The sequence below is a fragment of the Microcaecilia unicolor genome, chromosome 2 (assembly GCF_901765095.1).
Source record: "Microcaecilia unicolor chromosome 2, aMicUni1.1, whole genome shotgun sequence".
NCBI classification, from domain to species: domain Eukaryota; kingdom Metazoa; phylum Chordata; class Amphibia; order Gymnophiona; family Siphonopidae; genus Microcaecilia; species Microcaecilia unicolor.
Window position 1 is genome coordinate 539,565,436 of NC_044032.1, and position 19,771 is coordinate 539,585,206.

Here is a 19,771-nt window from a genome sequence, read left to right on the forward strand (position 1 = left end):
CACTGTACAGGAGAAAGACAACAGTACAGCCCATGCCAAAATGTCATATACTAGTTGAGAATTCTACTGTGGGCTGCTAGCTGTAGTGTCTCCCCCAGAAGTGTTCCCAGATGCAATGGAATCTTTCCCTTTTACTGAAGAAATATCCTGGATTTCATGACGCTACACAGACAATAAAACGATCATTTGCACCCTCCAGGTCGTGAAAGTAGGGTCCGTTGACTCACTCCAACACAGTAGCCTTCTTCCCCATCAACAATGTTCGCAGGAGGCAGCCCCTCATCCCTGTCAGAATGGCCAAAGAAATTCCATGTAGACCAAATAACAGTTTTGGGGCCAAGAACATTCATTTCCACCACTGCATGGATACACTATGCAGAACCTGAGCCCAAAAGGACTGTATCGGAGGGCACTCCCAAAACATATGGCTCAGGGTTGGAGAATGAAGACATTTAGGGCAGGCAGAAGAGGAACTGATTGCGGCTTTGTACACCCTATAAGGAGAAACAAAAAGTCGTAGCACACAACTTATATTGTATCTCCCACAGCACTGCATTGCTGAACTGATGTTGCACTTGAAAAATGCTTTCTCACCTGTATAACTGTGATATCCACTCCTAATTTGGATGACCACGCCTTAGCAAGACGAAGATAAACCAAATATTCAGTCATATCCTGGAGGTATCTATGATGATAAGCCAAAGGCGCTTTATTTTGAGAGCCCAGTATAAGGGTCAAACTGATAGTCTCTTGGACATCCTCACTCAAGTTTAACCAACCTAGATTGCACACATAATGATGCAACTGAACATAGGCAAAATGATCAGAGGCTGGTAATGAATACTCGTTTGTATCACCAAGAAAGGCTTTAATGTGTTGTCTTCTGTCAAAAGTTGATACAAATAATGGATTACCAGCGATCTCCAGTGGGAGAAGACTCCCTGAGTCTGATCTGGGTGGAAAATCTGGTTTCCATCAAATAGAAAGGGCGTCATTGTGGCGGAGAAATGATGGCGTTTGCATATCCATCGCCAAGTTGCACATACTGACTGAAGAATAATGTTTCCTTGCAGAGCATTTGGCGTTCTTCCAGGTATAGTGTGCAGTAGCCAGCTGAAGTGTTCTTTTGGGCAAAAGGAAGTTTCAAGGCGGTTCACAGAAAAATTCAGGGATCCCTTGAACCAATCATTATGATGTCTCATGGTACATGCGGCAATCAAATAACGCACAATCAGCAAGCCTAAATCCCCCTGCTCTCTAGGTTTCTGCAGAATAGTAATTGGCAATCTGACACGACGACCCCACCATAAAAACCTCTGAAGTTCCGTACACGGGAGGCGTTATCACGGACCTTTAAATTTAAAAGAAAGCATCTGAAAAACAAAGCCAGTGCGAGACTAGCATCTTGTTAAACAGACTTATCTGCCCCAAGAGTGAAACCAGGTAAGAGCGCCAGATGTTTTGTATATTTTATAAATTGTATGGAGACACTCAGGATAAGGAACACCAAGACACTTGCGTGCTGCCCAGCCAACTAAAGGCTTATAATTTCTTCATTTGTCTTTTTAAAAAATGTAGATTGTCTTAAAAGTAGGTGGGAAAACGATCTAGGATCTTCTTTAGCGTCCTGGGATGTGGCAGCTACATTGAAGGGCATTCGAGCGCTGGTAACGGATGAAAGACTGAGAGAATGTGAGTACAGAGTGGTCTTAAGAGGCTACATGTCTAAAGCACAGTTGGTGCATGCGATGGGGTCTGACGACTTAGTTTGTTCAAAATGTGTGTGTGTGGGGGTCCCAGCTCGTTTTATCATGCATTGTGGAAATGTCCAGAGGTGCGGGCATTTTGGCAATGGGTGCGGGGCTTCCCGATCAGGTTGGGGAGTAAAATCCGAGGGACGGAGGGGCAGTTTCTGTTGGATCAACCTAGGGCTTTTACCCCTCTAAGCAGCCAGGCAACCCTGTTATGTCGGAAGCTGAGTTTGGTTGCTCGGAAGTGTGTTTTACAATATTGGACCTCGTCGGAGGCGGAATCAGGTGCATCTTTTGGCATCCTGGGAGGCTAGAGAGGCGAGACAGTCCTCCAGACGCAGGAAGCTCTTTCTCCAGATTTGGTCACCTTACTTGCAAATTCTTAGTCCCATGGGACTTAGTCTGTTAATTAACCCATAAGAAGTGTGTAGGAAGTAATTGGAGCTGGTCTAAGATACAGGGGCTGGTATGGAAGGTAGGGTGAGGGTTTTGGTCGGGGTGGAGGGAGGGGGATTTCTTTCTCTCCTGCTACTAGGTACACAGAAGAATAGCTATGGTTTTGGGGGGCAGTTGGGTTGTGGGAGGGGAAAGGGGGGGAGTTGGGTAGGAGCGAGGGAGGGAACAGGAAAGGTGCAAATTGGTTGCATGATTAGCTGGACTTGTTGTTTACCAGTTGTGACACTGTGAGTTACATTTAGTGTTGGCTGATGAAGAAATGAATACGTGTACCTTCGTTAATAAAATGTTGAAACATAAAAAGATGAAACCATAGAATAAGTATGGGGTTTGAGTTGGTTGATGGAGGGGGATGGGATGTGGGGAGAAAATGTAAAACTGCATGGTGACTTCAGTTAGTATGATGACATTCTGTATTTGTGTTTCCCTTTGAGAACTGTACATGTTATCTTATGTTACCGTCAATAAAAAAGATGTAAACATAAAAATAAGACAAATGACAAACTCTTAGAGTTCTTTTTGTTGTGATATTTTTCCTCTCTTTACAAAATACTAATAAATGGGCATTCTTTCTAAGAGCTTGCAAACAGTCATAAAAAAACACTGTTAACTGGTTGGGCAGCACACAAGTGCCTTGGCATTTCTTACACTGTCACCTTATAATTTATAAAATATACAAATGTATAAAACTACATATATTAACACTGTTTTATTATGATCATCTTTGTATTCAGTATTTTGGATGGAAGCGTATAACGTACAGTAGCGCGTGGTTTGTAGTCAGTTTTTATTTTGCATTAGACAGTTTTTATTGTGGTAAGAAAGAATGAAATACACCTATAGAGCTGCCTTTGTGCTCCCTCTTGAATGTCTGTTCCTGGAACAACACCCCACCTCATGGTATGACTACAGCTTTTCCTTCTAACATCATTTGGCTTTAGCAGACTAATGACAACTCAGTATGCTGAAATGGAAGTGCAACCCAGTCAATCCCCATCTGAAAGGAAATACCGTGGATCAGAAGCAGAACTTCTTAACAGTGATAAAATGTTTCTTACCAATTTCTAGAGAACATATTTAACTAGTGAAAAAGGCCCGTTTCTGTCAGAAATGAAACGGGCGCTAGCAAGGTTTTCCTCGGACTGTATGTTTCAGAAAGAGTGTGTGTGAGAGTTGGAGTGTGTGTGTCAGAGAGAGAATGAGAGCAACAGAGTATGTGGACTGTGTGTGACAGAGAGCGACAAAGAGATAGAGACTTTGTGTGTGTGACAGAGAGAGTGTGTCAGAGAGTGTATGTGAGACACGGAGTGAGTGGTCTTAGGACCCCCCTCTTTCCTGCCCCCCCCTGCAGCCACCCATGTCCAGCGACCCTCCCCATGCTCCCCTCCAGCCACCCTCCCCTTCCCCCCCCTTGGCACATCACCCAAGCCCCTCCCCCTCTCCTGCCCCCCCCCCTGCAGCCACCCATGTCCAGCGACCCCCCCTCCCCCCAGCGCATCACCCAAGCCCCTCCCCTTCGGCGCATCTCCCAAGCCCCTACCCCCCGCCCCCCTGGCCACATCAACCCACTCGCCACCCGCAACCCCCAAAAGTAACGCTGACTGGCCGCTGCTGCTTCTCCTGTTCAGCAGCAGTGGCAGGAACAAAAAGAACCCCCCCCCCCCCCCAAAAAAAAGATTTAAAATCTGCAAAACGCGGCTCCGAAGACAGCCATCTGGTATTGGCTGTCATCTGTGCAGCTGCTCCTCCTCTCCCCTCTGACATCGCTGCGCTCCTCCGGGGTCTCCCTCCAGGGGCAGTGACGTGGAGGGGAGAGGAGGAGCGGCTGCACAGACGACAGCCAATACCAGATGGCTGTCTACGGAGCCGCGTTTTGCAGGTTTTAAATCTTTTTTTGGGTTTTTTCTTTTTGTTCCTGCCGCTGCTGCTCAACAGGAGAAGCAGCAGCGGCTGGTCAGCGTTATTTTTGGGGGTTGCGGGTGGCAAGTGGGTTGATGCGCCGGGGGGAGGGGCTATGGTGACGCACTGAGGGGGGCGGGGAGGGTCGCTGGACATGGGTGACTGGAGGGGGAGAGGAGGGTTGCTGGACATGGTTGTCTGCGGGGGGGGGGGGGGGCAGGGAAGAGGGGGGCTAGGGGCTTGGGTGATGCGCCGGGGGGGAGGGTTAGACAGTTGTTTCCTAGGCAGGGGGAGGAGCAGCCAATCAGTGGCACTTCATTTGATTCTTCCAGCAGTGATGTCACTCTGATCTACCGAAGGAAGCCACCTCCAGGGATCCACGGTCCCAGGCAACGTCAGAACGTTGGAGGTGAGAATTATTATATAGGATAAATGCCCTTTTTTCAACAGTGAGTCTTTTTCCGTGTGACAACAGAGAGAAAAGAAGGGAGCAAGGAAGTGACAGCAGTGATATCCATGTAACATCTAAAAGCATTTTATTTTATGCAACAAAAAAAAAAAAATAAAAATTAAATATGATCTTGTGTACAGAAAAAATGTACACAGGTGTCTATGCCAAATAATACCAGGAAAATTATGCTCTTTCAAATAAAGATTAAAAAATGAACCTTACAGGGAGACAAAAATGCTAAAACCAGACTTAACTGCAGTTAGTACAATGCATAAAACTGAGGGGCACACAGATCCAACTTTCCTTACAAAGCTGCCGAAGTTCAATTTTTTTAAAAACTGACTTTTTTTACACACATCATTAATAAAAATCTGGTGAAGGATATTATAAAACCGAACGCTGGTTTGTTATACTCCTTTCATACGTCAACACAACCCTTTGGAGTAAAAACAAAATTGATAGGTGTTCTATAAAACAAAACATCAATATGTACATTTATTGCAAATTATATTAAAACTAAAATAAATGGGGAACAATTAAAAAAATTGAAATGTCTAATTGCAAATCAACAATTGATTATTTTCCCACTCTGATAAAAAATCAGAAAGCAACATTTATAAAAATTGCCACCATTTGACTTTTCGTAGCAAGGGACCAAAAAACTGTACATTATTTTTTTTGCCCCCTTTTTCTTGCTGAAAAGTTAGGGCTGGTGAAAAATTATACAGAAAAGAGTCTCTAAGGGCAGGAGCAGAGGGAGAGTTATCAGTATCCTCCCAGCTTCTCTACAAATCCACAGAAAAGAGTTCTGTGGCATATTTCCTCAAATAGGAACAGTTTAGGCTCTGCCAATAAAATTTCTTACAATATGGATGTTGTATGGGTCTCCTCCTGCTCTGACTTTACCAAATGATGCAGTGTGAAGGCTGATGGCTATATAGCAAATTAAGAAAAAACGTCTTTGTAAATAAATGAAATGGGGCCACATATTAAGCAATCTGCTTAATTATTGGCCTTACATTATCAACAAAAAATGTCTATTATCTCTGAGAATCTATTATGTTTGGGTGCTTTCTGCTTCTGCTTGCACAGTTAACGCTGAGGCTGTTGGATAGTTTTCCTTCAGTTTTCTAGGCTGATATAGCTGTTTTTTTGGAAGTAGATTTGATTTTGTACATGAGATATCTGAATCTTAAGTTCTGAAGAAGCTTGGAACATGCCTTTAGTTTGTTATGTTTTTTTGTTTGTTTGTTTTCTGAGGATATTTTTGGCCTTCATTTCCTTCCTTTTCGAGCACATTTTCGTTTTACCTAATAGAGATAAAAAAAAACACATGATACCCAAATTATTGTTTTCATCCCAAAATGATCTTTACCTGTTGTACTGCCTTATTATCACAGAGCTTTATTACCAATTAACTTCTACTCCCCTCAAAACATTCACAATATTTAATTTGCCCTTGCCACATCCTGATGGCTATCTCAAGCTTACTCCCCAAAACTCTGTGGTCCCTGCAGAGATATCAGTATGATATTATAAACTTGTTCACCTCCCTTCCATTTAACCTGCAGCAGTCACATTGTACCAAAGAACTTGTAAAGATTTAGGGCAAGGGTTCTCAACCCAGTCCTCAGGACATACCTAGCCGGTCAGCTTTAGGCATGAGATAGGTGTGTCCCGAGAACTGGGCTGAAAACTACTGGTTTAGGGTTATATCCTACATCCAGAAGCTCAGTATAGTATTTCTCAGGGCTTTTTTTGAGGGGGTACTGAGTACCGGCACATTTTTCATTGTCTGCTAACATTGAACGATGGTCCCCAAGTTATAATGAAAGAGCTCAGGCTCTACACACCAATTCTGCCTTTTCAGATTCTGTGACTGGTTGCAGGGTGCCTGGCTATTGTGGGGTGGGTCCCTCAGTGATAACCCCACCCCTGAAGGGTGGCCTGGCATTTGAGTACCGGCACCTTTTTTGCTAGAAAACACACACTGGTATTTCTCCTGTTTCTGTTCAGTTGCTTCTCTCATGAATTACTATTATAGTGCATTTTATGATTAAAATACTACTTATGTTTTCTGTTTATTTGTTTGTGTCTGTACTGGCTGATATTACCCCAAGGCAAAACACATCATCAGGTGGTGTTGACAAGGCCTGGGGACGGTCAACCCCAACTTCGCTGTGGACAGTGAGAATTTAAAGGCTGAATACCCAGAACAGGTGAGGCAGAGCAAGACCTTAGAACCAAACCAGTCAAACTGGACTGGGTAAAACAAGGCCTGAATTCTGTGTGGTTTAATAAGGTCCCTGGGCTGTAGTACCCAAATATGTCTGGCAGGAAAGAATTCAAGCCTCAACAGATTATAGGGCAACAATGATGGCACGAAGTAAGTGTGTGAGTGTGTGTGTTTTTTTTCCAAATTAACAGATAAAGGTCTGCTGCATTTTTAAAGCAGAATACACTACACAGGAATGTGAAATATGTTCAAGTGAACTGCCTGTTGCACCTGAAGGATGCCTCTCTCTGCTAGCTGCTCTCGCATGCTTTACAATCATCCAGATGTGTTAGAAAGTTTCTTGGACTCGACTATCTCCCACACAGAATCTCCATCACTGCCCAGAATCTGGCTGTTGAAAGAATTGGACAATTTGTGTGATAACAGTTATTTAACAGCTGGCGCTAGTCGCAAAAGAAGGGGATACAGCATAGGTAATGTGCAACAGGCCAGAAGATCTTCCACCTGTTTGTTGCCAACAGCCAGCAATGGGTATCATCTGATCAGTTTAATGTTGCTATTTCAAAAGAGCAAACAGCAAGTAGATGTTGAAATATGTGAACAGATGAGCTGTAATTGTTAGATTTAGATTTGACTATTTTTATTGAATTTATTAAATTCAACCTTGTACAGACAATTCTCTTGAAAACACATATTATAAATCTTGTATTATATTGCATAAGATGCTGCCCTGGGACACATATATTATATGGATCACTATGAGGTGCTCAAACCTTTCATGCTTGAAAGCATAATTTTAAAATTACCAACTTCTGTACAAAATATAGAACTGTGGAAAGCAAAATGCTTAATATTTTGATATATACAAATAAAAAGCTCTTGTCCTTACACTACAACAGTATGGGAAAGCTGATAAAACAAGAATACAATTTTTTCATTGCCTTTCCTTCTGTCCCAAAGCTGCACAACAATAGAAAATTTTAAAACTGTATGGGAGCACACTTAGGGGACAATTCTCATAAAAAAGGATGCTAAAAGTTAAATACCAAAATTCTGTCTGCTAAGACAGTATTCTATAATCAAATCTGGGGACCCAGGTTCCATTATAGAATAGAGTGTAAGGTAAAATTATGTATAATCATACCTGATAATTTTCTTTCCATTAATCATAGCTGATCAATCCATAGACTGGTGGGTTGTGTCCATCTACCAGCAGGTGGAGATAGAGAGCAAACTTTTGCCTCCCTATATGTGGTCATGTGCTGCCGGAAACTCCTCAGTATGTCGATATCAAAGCTCCATCCGCAGGACTCAGCACTTAGAGAATTACACCCACGAAGGGACACTCTGCCCAGCTCACCACCGCCGAAACGGGGGAGGGGAATTAACCCAGCTCATCCCCACACAAGTGGGGGAGGGGAATCCGTCCAGCTCATCCCCGCGGAGCGGGGGAGGGACACCACACCCGCCGATGCGGGGGGATCTGGCTTATCCTGCAACCGCAACCGCGGGAGGAGCTGACTGACCCTAACACCGCCGAAGCGGGAGGGGTACAAAGCTGCCCTACAGCCGCACGAAGCGGGAGGGAGTGCCGGCAGAATTTTAAGTCTCAATCCAGCCCCGTAAAACGGAGGGGAGAGGAATGCAGCAGCTCACTGTAACACAAACTCGTCTTAACTCTTGAAGAATCCAAGTGAAAAAACTTGAACACGAAGTCTTTCTGAAGTAACTGAAGACTAAACTTGAACCTGAAATGCAACCAGAATAAAAACAGTACAGATATCTGGGAGGGGCTATGGATTTATCAGCTATGATTAATGGAAAGAAAATTATCAGGTATGATTATACATAATTTTACCTTCCATATCATCAAGCTGATCAATCCATAGACTGGTGGGATGTACCGAAGCAGTACTCACCCAGGGCGGGACATAGAAATCCCTGACCTCAACACTGAAGCTCCAAACCGGGCCTCCGCCCGTGCAGCCACAGTCAAACGGTAATGCTTGGAGAATGTATGAGCCGAAGCCCAAGTTGCCGCCTTGCATATCTCTTCCAAGGAGACGGATCCGGCCTCTACCATCGAGGTCGCCTGAGCTCTCGTGGAGTGAGCCTTCAGCTGGATAGGCGGCACCTTCCCCGCGGCCACATAAGCCGCTGCAATGGCTTCCTTGACCCATCTTGCCACTGTAGGCTTAGCAGCCTGCAGACCCTTACGAGGACCTGCAAACAGGACAAACAGATGATCCGATTTCCGGAAATCATTGGTCACTTCCAAGTATCTGATGATGACTCGTCTCACATCCAGATATTTAAGAGCAGAGTACTCCTCTGGGTAGTCCTCCCTACGAAAGGAAGGGAGACAGAGCTGCTGATTCACATGGAAGCGAGAAACAATCTTGGGCAGGAAGGAAGGCACTGTGCGAATAGTCACTCCTGCCTCAGTGAACTGCAGAAAAGGCTCTCGACATGAGAGCGCCTGGAGCTCGGAAACTCTTCTGGCTGAAGTGATAGCCACCAAAAAGACTGCTTTCAACGTCAGGTCTTTCAGAGATGCCCTCGACAAGGGTTCAAAAGGCGGCTTCTGCAATGCTCTTAGTACCAGGTTGAGATTCCACGCAGGCACCACTGAGTGCAGAGGAGGGCGCAGGTGATTAACTCCCTTGAGAAAGCGCACCACATCTGGCTGCGAAGCCAGGGAAGCACCCTTCAGGCGGCCCCTGAAGCAAGCCAGAGCCGCTACCTGGACTTTAAGGGAACTGAGCGACAGGCCTTTCTCCAGACCTTCTTGCAGGAACGCCAACACTGAAGAAATTGGAGCAGTGAAGGGAGAAAGTGAGCCTGCTTCACACCACGCTGCAAGGATACGCCAAACCCTGGCGTAAGCAGTAGAAGTAGAGCGCTTCCTCGCTCTCAGCATAGTGGCGATGACCTTGTCTGAGAAGCCCTTCTTCCTCAGACGCTGCCGCTCAATAGCCAGGCCGTAAGACCAAAGGGGGAGGGATCCTCCATCACCACGGGACCCTGATGTAACAGGCCCTGCTCCACTGGCAGCCGCAGAGGATCGTCGACTGAGAGCCTGATCAAGTCCGCATACCAGGGACGCCTGGGCCAATCCGGACCCACCAGGATTACCCTGCCGGGATGCTTTGCCACCCGGTCTAGCACCCTGCCCAACATGGGCCAGGGCGGGAACACATAGAGAAGCTCTTGTGTCGGCCACTGTTGGAGAAGAGCATCTACTCCCAGGGATCGAGGGTCCCGTCCTCTGCTGAAAAAGCGCGGCACTTGGCAATTGGCCGATGACGCCATCAGATCTAGGCTCGGCTGGCCCCAGCGCTTCGTGATGTCCAAGAACGCCTGAGCAGATAGCTGCCACTCTCCGGGCTCCAAGGTATGGCGACTGAGAAAGTCCGCCTTGACATTCATGACTCCGGCAATGTGGGCCGCTGAAAGCTGCTCCAGGTTCGCTTCCGCCCACTGGCAAAGATTCATAGCCTCCTTGGCTAGAAGGGCGCTCTTGGTACCTCCCTGGCGGTTGACATAGGCCACAGCCGTGGCATTGTCCGACAGGACCCGTACAGGCTTCAACACCAGTACCGGGATGAACTCCAAAAGCGCCAACCGAATGGCTCTGAGTTCCAGGAGGTTGATAGACCACTTTGCCTCTGCAGGAGACCAGAGCCCCTGCGCTGTCCTTCCCAAGCAGTGGGCTCCCCAGCCCGACAACGAGGCGTCCGTCGTGACGACAATCCACTCTGGGGTCACCAGAGGCATTCCCGCAGACAACTTGTCTGTCTGCATCCACCAGCTCAGCGCCTTGCGCACTGCTGGGTCCAAGGGAAGGTGCACAGCATAATCCTCCGACATCGGAGTCCAGCGCTGCAGCAAAGAGTGTTGAAGTGGTCTCATATGAGCCCTGGCCCAGGGCACAACTTCCATCGTGGCCGTCTTAGAGCCCAACAGCTGCACATAGTCCCAAGCCCGAAGGGGAGAGGCTACTTGGAACTGGTCCACCTGAGCCTGAAGTTTGACAATCCGATTGTCTGGCAGGAACACTCTGCCCACTTGGGTGTCGAATCGAACTCCCAGGTACTCCAGGGACTGAGTCGGGCGCAGCTGGCTCTTCTCCCAGTTGATGATCCATCCCAGGGAGCTCAAAAGAGCAACTACCCGGTCCACAGCTTTGCCGCACTCTGCATAAGAGGGGGCTCGGATCAACCAGTCGTCCAGATAAGGATGGACTTGTACCCCTTCCTTTCGTAGGAAGGCCGCGATGACCACCATTACTTTGGAAAAGGTCCGCGGAGCAGTAGCCAACCTGAAAGGGAGGGCTCTGAACTGGAAGTGTCGACCCAGGACTGCAAAACGCAGAAAGCGTTGATGAGGAGGCCAGATGGGAATATGCAGGTACGCTTCCTTGATGTCCAAGGATGCCAGGAACTCTCCTGCCTTCACTGCCGCTATAACAGAGCGGAGAGTCTCCATGCGAAAGTGCCGCACTTTCAAGGCCCGATTGACCCCTTTGAGGTCGAGGATAGGCCGGACAGAACCTCCTTTCTTTGGTACCACAAAGTAAATGGAGTAACGTCCCTTGCCAAGCTGACTTTCTGGCACCGGAACGACTGCGCCCAGGCGGATCAGATTGTCCAAGGTCTGCTGCACTGCCACAGCTTTGACCGGAGACTTGCAGGGAGAGAGTACAAACCCGTCTTTTAAGGGTCGGCAGAACTCTAGTTTGTAGCCGTCTCTGATGACTTCCAGCACCCACGCGTCTGAAGTTATTGTGGTCCACTCGCCCAGAAACGAGGACAGCCGTCCTCCAATCTGAACTGGGGCGTGGACCAAGACCCCGTCATTGGGTACGAGACCCTGGGGGAGGACCGGAGGGAGCACCTCCGGGACGGCGGTCTCTGCGAAAGGAATGCTGCTTGGGGGAGAAATTCCTCTTGAAGGAAGAGGGGGCAGAGGAACCCGACTTGCCCGGGCGGTACCGACGGGCTTCCTGCAACCGTCCTCTGGAGGTACCGGGACGAGTACTAGCCCGAGCCCTGACCTCTGGTAATTTCTTGCCCTTAGACGTGCCGAGATCGGTCACGATTTTGTCCAGCTCGACCCCAAAGAGCAGCTTGCCTTTAAAAGGCAACCTAGCCAGGCGGGATTTAGAGGCGTGGTCAGCAGACCAATGTTTCAGCCAAAGCCACCGCCGCGCAGAGATTGTCTGAGCCATGCCTTTCGCTGAGGCCCTCAAGACATCATACAGCAAGTCTGCCAAATAGGCTAAGCCCGATTCCAGGGCCGGCCAATCAGCCCTCAAGGAATGATCCGAGGGGGAAGCCCGCTGCACCATAGTCAGGCACGCCCTGGCCACATAGGAGCCGCAAACTGAGGCCTGCAAACTTAAAGCAGCCGCCTCAAAGGACGACCTTAAGGCCGCCTCCAATCTTCTGTCTTGGGCGTCCTTTAGGGCCGTGCCACCTTCCACCGGCAACGCCGTTTTCTTAGTCACCGCAGTGATTAAAGAATCCATGGTAGGCCACAGATAGGCCTCATGTTCACTCACAGCCAAAGGATAGAGGCGGGACATAGCCCTAGCCACTTTAAGGCTCGCTTCTGGGACATCCCATTGAGCCGAAATTAAGGTGTGCATGGCATCATGCACGTGGAAGGTTCTAGGCGGGCGCTTTGTCCCCAGCATAATGGCAGAGCCAACAGGGGCTGAGGGAGAGACGTCCTCCGGAGAGGAAATCTTCAAAGTGTCCATGGCCTGTAACAACAGGTTGGGCAAATCCTCTGGGCTAAAAAGCCGCGCTGCAGAGGGGTCATCCGCTCCATCCGAGCGGGGATCCGTCTCCTCCAAGGAATCCGCAAAGGACCGTTGGGAGACCTCAGACACGCTGCCCTCATCTACATCGGAGGAGACAAATTCCTCCAAGGCCTGGGAATCAACCCGAGGGCGTTTACCTCTGGGAACCTCAACCTCTTTACCAGACGAGGGAGCAGGGGCAGCGTTGTGCATGAGGAAGGCCTGATGCAGCAGCAAAACAAACTCGGGGGAGAAACCCCCCAGACTGTGCACTTCCGCAGCCTGGGCAACAGCCCTAGACGCACCCTCAACCGGCGCTCGCAATAGCGGGGGAGAGACATGCTGCGCATCCAAAATGGCGTCCGGCGCGAAACTCCGCGAAGGAGCCGCGCGGGAAGAACGGCTCTTAACTTTAGCCACTTCTGTGCCGTCGCCCAAATTAAGGGCGTTCATGGCATTAATGTCTCCAACCTCAAGGGCGGCCCAAGAAGAAGCCGTCCGAGCCGCGTGGCCGGCCAAGATGGCGGAGGCGAGGAGCGGGGGATGGGCGTTTATGGCGGGAAAAACCGCCACGCCGGAGGAAGGACCGGGACATTCATCGGTCACGAAACTGTCACCCAACAAGGGCGAATCAGGCTTTAAGACCCCCGCATCCCCTCTAGAAGCGCTCAAGCGACCCGGGGAGCGACCCTTTGCGCCCTCGCCCTCCGACGCCATATGCCACGAGGAGAAGAATCGGGGAACCCCCTGCCCGCTATAAAAAGGTAAAAATTACCTGCTTGCCGCTCCGAGCTGTAACGACCTGGTGTCCCAGTGAGTAGCTGCAATAAACGTTTAAATAAACGTCGAAATAAACGCCTTTAAGGACGTTCAAAAATTTTTTTTTTTTTTTTTTTAACGGAGCCAGCGGGAGGGGGGAGAAAAGGAGGGACCTGGCACCACCAGGTTTGCACTTGCTCAAAAGAGCCCTCAACCCCAGGCACTCAACAAAACCTAAGAATTAGGCTTGGAGGCCTAGCCAGAGCTGCTGCTGTGTGTGACCACCACCTGCTGAGATAGAGAACATACTGAGGAGTTTCCGGCAGCACATGACCACATATAGGGAGGCAAAAGTTTGCTCTCTATCTCCACCTGCTGGTAGATGGACACAACCCACCAGTCTATGGATTGATCAGCTTGATGATATGGAAGTCAGCATTTGATGCCAACATTTAGAAGCTACCCTTTACACCATGTAAAAAGGCAGGTATAAATGTTAGTGCCTAATGGGGCAAGTTATCAAGGTGAGCAGGTTGCTGAATCCCATGGTAAAAGAATAATTCTGCACCTCAAAAGCAGTATTATTCTATGTACTCAGGAGCATTGGGCCTCAGTCACAGCCTGATGCTCACAAGCCTGATTTTAGCGGGGAAGCAGGATTGCGGGGAACCCCTCATCCTGACCCCTGATCAAACACCCTTCACCCCAATCAAGACTCCTTGACTACTGATCAACCCCCCATGAAGAACCCACCACCACCACCACCGAAGACCTATAGGTCCTTTACCTGGTGGTCTAGTGGTTCATGGGGAGGGGTGGTCCCCATTCGCTCCCACTCAGTCAGTGTTCCTCTGATCCCATTCCCACCCACCTTCTTAATGCCATCGCTCCTGCTCTTATTCCTTTTATCTGTCACATTCTCAACCTCTCACTTTCCACTGCGACTGTCCCTGCTGCCTTTAAACATGCTGTGGTCACACCTCTCCTTAAGAAGCCTTCACTCGACCCTACTTGTCCCTCTAATTACCGACCCATCTCCCTCCTTCCCTTTCTCTCCAAATTACTTGAGCGTGCTGTTCACCGCCGCTGCCTTGATTTTCTGTCCTCACATGCTATTCTTGACCCACTACAATCTGGTTTTCGCCCTCTCCACTCAACCGAAACTGCGCTTACTAAAGTCTCCAATGACCTATTACTGGCTAAATCCAGAGGTCTCTATTCCATCCTCATTCTTCTTGATCTTTCCGCTGCTTTTGACACTGTCGATCACAACATACTCCTCGATACCCTGCCCTCACTTGGATTCCAGGGCTCTGTCCTTTCCTGGTTCTCTTCCTACCTCTCCCTCCGCACCTTCAGTGTTCACTCTGGTGGATCCTCTTCTACTTCTATCCCTCTGCCTGTCGGTGTACCTCAGGGTTCTGTTCTTGGTCCCCTCCTCTTTTCTATCTACACTTCTTCCCTTGGTTCATTAATCTCATCACATGGCTTTTCCTACCATCTCTATGCTGATGACTCCCAAATCTACCTTTCTACCCCTGATATCTCACCTTGCATCCAAACCAAAGTTTCAGCGTGCTTGTCTGACATTGCTGTCTGGATGTCTCAATGCCACCTAAAATTAAACATGACCAAAACCGAGCTTCTCATTTTTCCCCCCAAACCCACCTCCCCACTCCCCCCGTTTTCTATTTCTGTTGATGGCTCTCTCATTCTCCCTGTCTCCTCAGCTCAAAACCTTGGGGTCATCTTTGACTCTTCTCTCTCCTTCTCTGCTCATATCCAGCAGATCGCCAAGACCTGTCGTTTCTTTCTTTACAACATCCGTAAAATCCGCCCCTTTCTTTCCGAGCACTCTACCAAAACCCTCATCCACACCCTTGTCACCTCTCATTTAGACTACTGCAATCTGCTTCTTGCTGGCCTCCCACTTAGTCACCTCTCCCCTCTCCAATCGGTTCAAAACTCTGCTGCCCGTCTCGTCTTCCGCCAGGGTCGCTTTACTCATACTACCCCTCTCCTCAAGTCGCTTCACTGGCTCCCTATCCGTTTTTGTATCCTGTTCAAACTTCTTCTACTAACCTATGAATGTACTCACTCTGCTGCTCCCCAGTATCTCTCCACACTCGTCCTTCCCTACAACCCCTTCCCGTGCACTCCGCTCCATGGATAAATCCTTATCTGTTCCCTTCTCCACTACTGCCAACTCCAGACTTCGCGCCTTCTGTCTCGCTGCACCCTACGCCTGGAATAAACTTCCTGAGCCCCTACGTCTTGCCCCATCCTTGGCCACCTTTAAATCTAGACTGAAAGCCCACCTCTTTAACATTGCTTTTGACTCGTAACCACTTGTACCCATTCACCTCCACCTATCCTCCTCTCCTCCTTTCTGTACACATTAATTGATTTGATTACTTTATTTTTTGTCTATTAGATTGTAAGGTCTTTGAGCAGGGACTGTCTTTCTTCTATGTTTGTGCAGCGCTGCGTACGCCTTGTAGTGCTATAGAAATGCTAAATAGTAGTAGTAGTAGTGCCTCTTCCAAAATGGCGCTCCCAGCAATAGTCTTGGTGCTACTAATACTAGGGGTCACATTTCAACAGTACGCTACAATTTTTGTGAGTGTAACTGTCCATGCCCTGCCCACAACCACACAACCTTGCAGTTACGCATTACCTTACAGAATAGCACCTAAGTGCAGTTACACGTGTTACTGCTATTTACCCCTATTTTGGTGCTTAATTTTTGTTTTCACATCAAACATTAGGTGCCAAACTGGTGCCCAACTTGTGGCATACTATAACGGAATTAGGGAGCTAATGCACTATAATAAGTGGGGCACAAAAATGATAACATTCACAGACTCTTAGCATTTGATCAACAATTTTTTCATTGCCTTTCCTTCTGTCCCAAAGCTGCACAACAATAGAAAAACAATAGGAAAGGGCTGAGGTAGCGAAAGAACTACATCCTGCTGGGATTCAGGTCAACATATCCAAGTACAAGGAAGAAATCTGGGGGAAAGGATCCAATCAAATTTAGGATCTTGTTAAACTACACTGAGTACAGAGAAGACAGACTGTTTGGCTCAAGCACCACGCAGCAACAGAGACAGAGCAATGAGAACTTGGGAGCAATAGACAGGCTAGAGCCAATGATGAGGAGACACAAAAAAAGCACAGACCACCAACAGAAAACAAGAGGATGAGGGACAGGGTCAACAGAACAGACACTGGTACATCTCAAGGCAGAGGGGTCAAAGGGACTGTGGCATAAAATTCAGCAGAAGGTGGATTGCTGTGTATCTTTGAGGGGGGGGGGCAGAATAAGTTTGCATACCATCTTTACTGAATTCAGTAGGGTGATACAATTGAAGTATGTTTGGATAGAAAAGGAAGAGAACAGTCTGGCCGCACCTTGCCTAGGATAAAAAGGTGTCCACTTGTAGCTAGGGCTAATGCTGGTAGCAACAGTGCAGAAACTGCAGATGATGATAACATCACTGTTGCAGATAAAGGCCATGGCGGACTTGTTCATGGACCCACTGCAGCAGATCAGCCACAGAAGTTAATGATAAAGTTAAGAGGATGAACTTCAATTAAGTGGACTCCTGCAGATAAAGAGGAGATAATGTATCGCTACCTTTATGCTACACACCCAATACTTAGACCAAGACAATTCGCCAAAAACTGGAGGACAGGGAAATATTGCCACTGGAAAAGCTACATAAAGCGACTGATATAAATGTAATATCTTTTAAAGATCAAATAAAAGAAGTATGTGAGCGATAGTATCTTAACACAACTGAATGTTTCCGTAGAAAAAGAAATGGAGGGAGAAAGAGGAAACCATGGGAGTACTGGAGGAAAGCTATCTGCTAAAAAAGAACCAAAGCCTCAAGAAGGAACAAGTAACGTCGGTATAATGAGAGAAAGAAAAGGGTTTGGAACAACCATTCAAAGAAAGGCTGATGCAGAGGAAAAAGAAGAGGTTCTAGAAAGGAGTACAAGTAAAAGGGCTGAGGTAGCGAAAGAGAGGAGAGATTTACAAAGGAACACCAGGACGGACGTTGATAAGAGAAAAGGAGAAGGCTTAAAATAAAGTACTAACAGCAATGATAAAGTGTCATTAGAGAGAGGAAATGCAAAATTGCAAGAGTGTGAAATAAATGAATGACAAGCTAAGATGTTAATTAAAGAGAAAAATGAAAAGTGGGGAGAAAGATCCAAAGGTGAGGGAGGAAAACGGTAATGGAATTCAAACATGCGTGGGATAAACAAAAAAAAGAATCCTGTTCAGAAAAATGGATCCTCAGGAGCTTAGCCGAGATTGTGTGGCAGAGCTGGTGGTGGGAGGCGGGGTTGGTGGTTGGGAGGCGGGGATAGTGCTGGCCAGACTTATACGGTCTGTGCCAGAGCCAGTGGTGGGAGGCGGGGATAGTGTCGGGCAGACTTGTACGGTCTGTACCCTGAAAATGACAGTTACAAATCAAGGTAAGATATACACAAAAACTAGCACATATGAGTTTGTCTTGTTGGGCAGACTGGATGGACCGTGCGGGTCTTTTTCTGCCATCATCTACTATGTATGTTACTATGTTATGAATTGATGATAATTGAGCTTTTAGCCTCTCTGGAAATAGATAAATATGCTGGATTCCAGGCCTGGGAAAGATTATTATCCAAACTGAATGTAACACCTAAAATGAAGAGTACGATAAGGAACATGAATAAAGCCATAAATATCATAGAATTTAATCAAATTCAATAATGTGCAGCAGAATTCTACCAGCAAAGATATAGGGGCAGGGGAAGAAGAGAAAGACAACTCCTCCTTGGAAAAAAAACCATACTGAAGGAAAAATAAAACCATTGTGAGCAGAACTGTCCCTAATAGATGGGTACCTCAAAGAATCAAGATTAGTAAGAATAATGAGAAAAATCCAAAACATTAAATTGAGGCATGCTGCACTAACAGAGGAAGACCTTAAATTTGTATGCTCCAATAATAAAATTAGCAGCAGATGCACAAAAACTGTGGAGACATAAAGAAAATAGAAAATAAAGATATCAAAATAAACTAATTAGAGAAAACCGAAAACAATTCTACGGGGGATTGAGAAAGAATTTAAGTGCAAATACCACCAATTAAAGCTGAAACAGAAACATTTTGGAGAAGCTTATATGTGGACTGTATTGAGTATAATCAAGTAGCAGAGTGGCTACCTTGCATACAGCAGAATCTGAAAAAGGCAAACAGTATAATTATTATTATTATTAGCATTTGTATAGCGCTACCAGACGCATGCAGCGCTGAACACCTGACACAGAGAGACAGTCCCTGCTCAATAGAGCTTACAATCTAAATAAAGAGTGATTTCGATTATTCCAATACTGGCTGGTTAAATGTCACATAAGGGGGGTGCTAGGGAGGTAAAATTCCTAGATGTAATAAATAACTGCTCTTGGAGCAACTGGTCCATGAGCTGACAAGAGGGGAAGCTATTTTAGATCTAGTCTTTAGTGGAATGCAGGACTTAATACAAGAGGTAATGGTATTGGGCCTGCTGGAAAACAGTAATTATAACACGATCAAATCTGACTTAATAACTAGAGTAAGTCACTATGAAAATCTATTGTAGCAGCATTTAATTTTCAAAAGAGTAACTATGATAAAATTAGGAAATTTGTTTAAAAAGAAAAGCTGAAAGGCTCAGCTGCAAAGGTTGGGACTTTAAATCAGGAATGGATGTTGTTTATAAATACCATTTTGGAAGCCCAAACCAGATATATATCACATATTAATATTAGCAGAAAGAAGAGCAAACGACAGCTAGCATGGTTAAAGGGAGAAGTGAAAGAGGCTATTAGATCCAAAAGAACATCTTTCAGAATATGTAAAAAAACAAACAAACCAAAAACAAACAAACCAAAACGATCTAAATGAAGAAAACAAGAAGCAACATAATCACTGGCAAGTTAGAAATACAGCATCGATAAAAGAGGCCAAAAGAGAATATAAAGAGAAACTTGCCTCAGAGACAAAAAAATCACAGTAACAACTATTTCAGGTACATATGGCAAAAAGCCTGTGAGGGAAACCGTGGGACCGATAGAGCATCAAGGAGCAAAAGGAGTTATCAGGGAGGACAGGGCCACAGCAGAGAGGCTGAATGAATTCTTTGCCTTGGTCTTTACTGAAGAAGATTTAAGAGATCTAACTGTACCAGAGATACTTTCCAAGGGTGACAATGTGGAAGAACTGAAAGACATCTCTATGAACCTGGAGGATGTACTGAGCCAAATCAATAAATTAAAGAGTAGTAAATCACCTGGACCAGACAGTATACACTCCAGGGTAATGAAAGAACTCAAATATGAAACTGCAGATCTGCTGTTAGTGATCTCTAACC

General features: G+C 46.6%; 1 protein-coding gene across 1 annotated transcript in view; it reads right to left on the reverse strand.

The window, feature by feature from the left end:
• Positions 1 to 4,625: 4,625 nt before the first annotated feature.
• Positions 4,626 to 19,771, reverse strand: part of PDS5A (PDS5 cohesin associated factor A) — a 644,759-nt gene continuing 629,613 nt past the window's right edge. Inside the window, exon 33 of the mRNA XM_030191317.1 lies at positions 4,626 to 5,867. Within this exon, the coding sequence (XP_030047177.1) occupies positions 5,864 to 5,867 (4 nt within the window). The 3' untranslated portion in view covers positions 4,626 to 5,863. The remainder of the gene's footprint in view (positions 5,868 to 19,771) is intronic.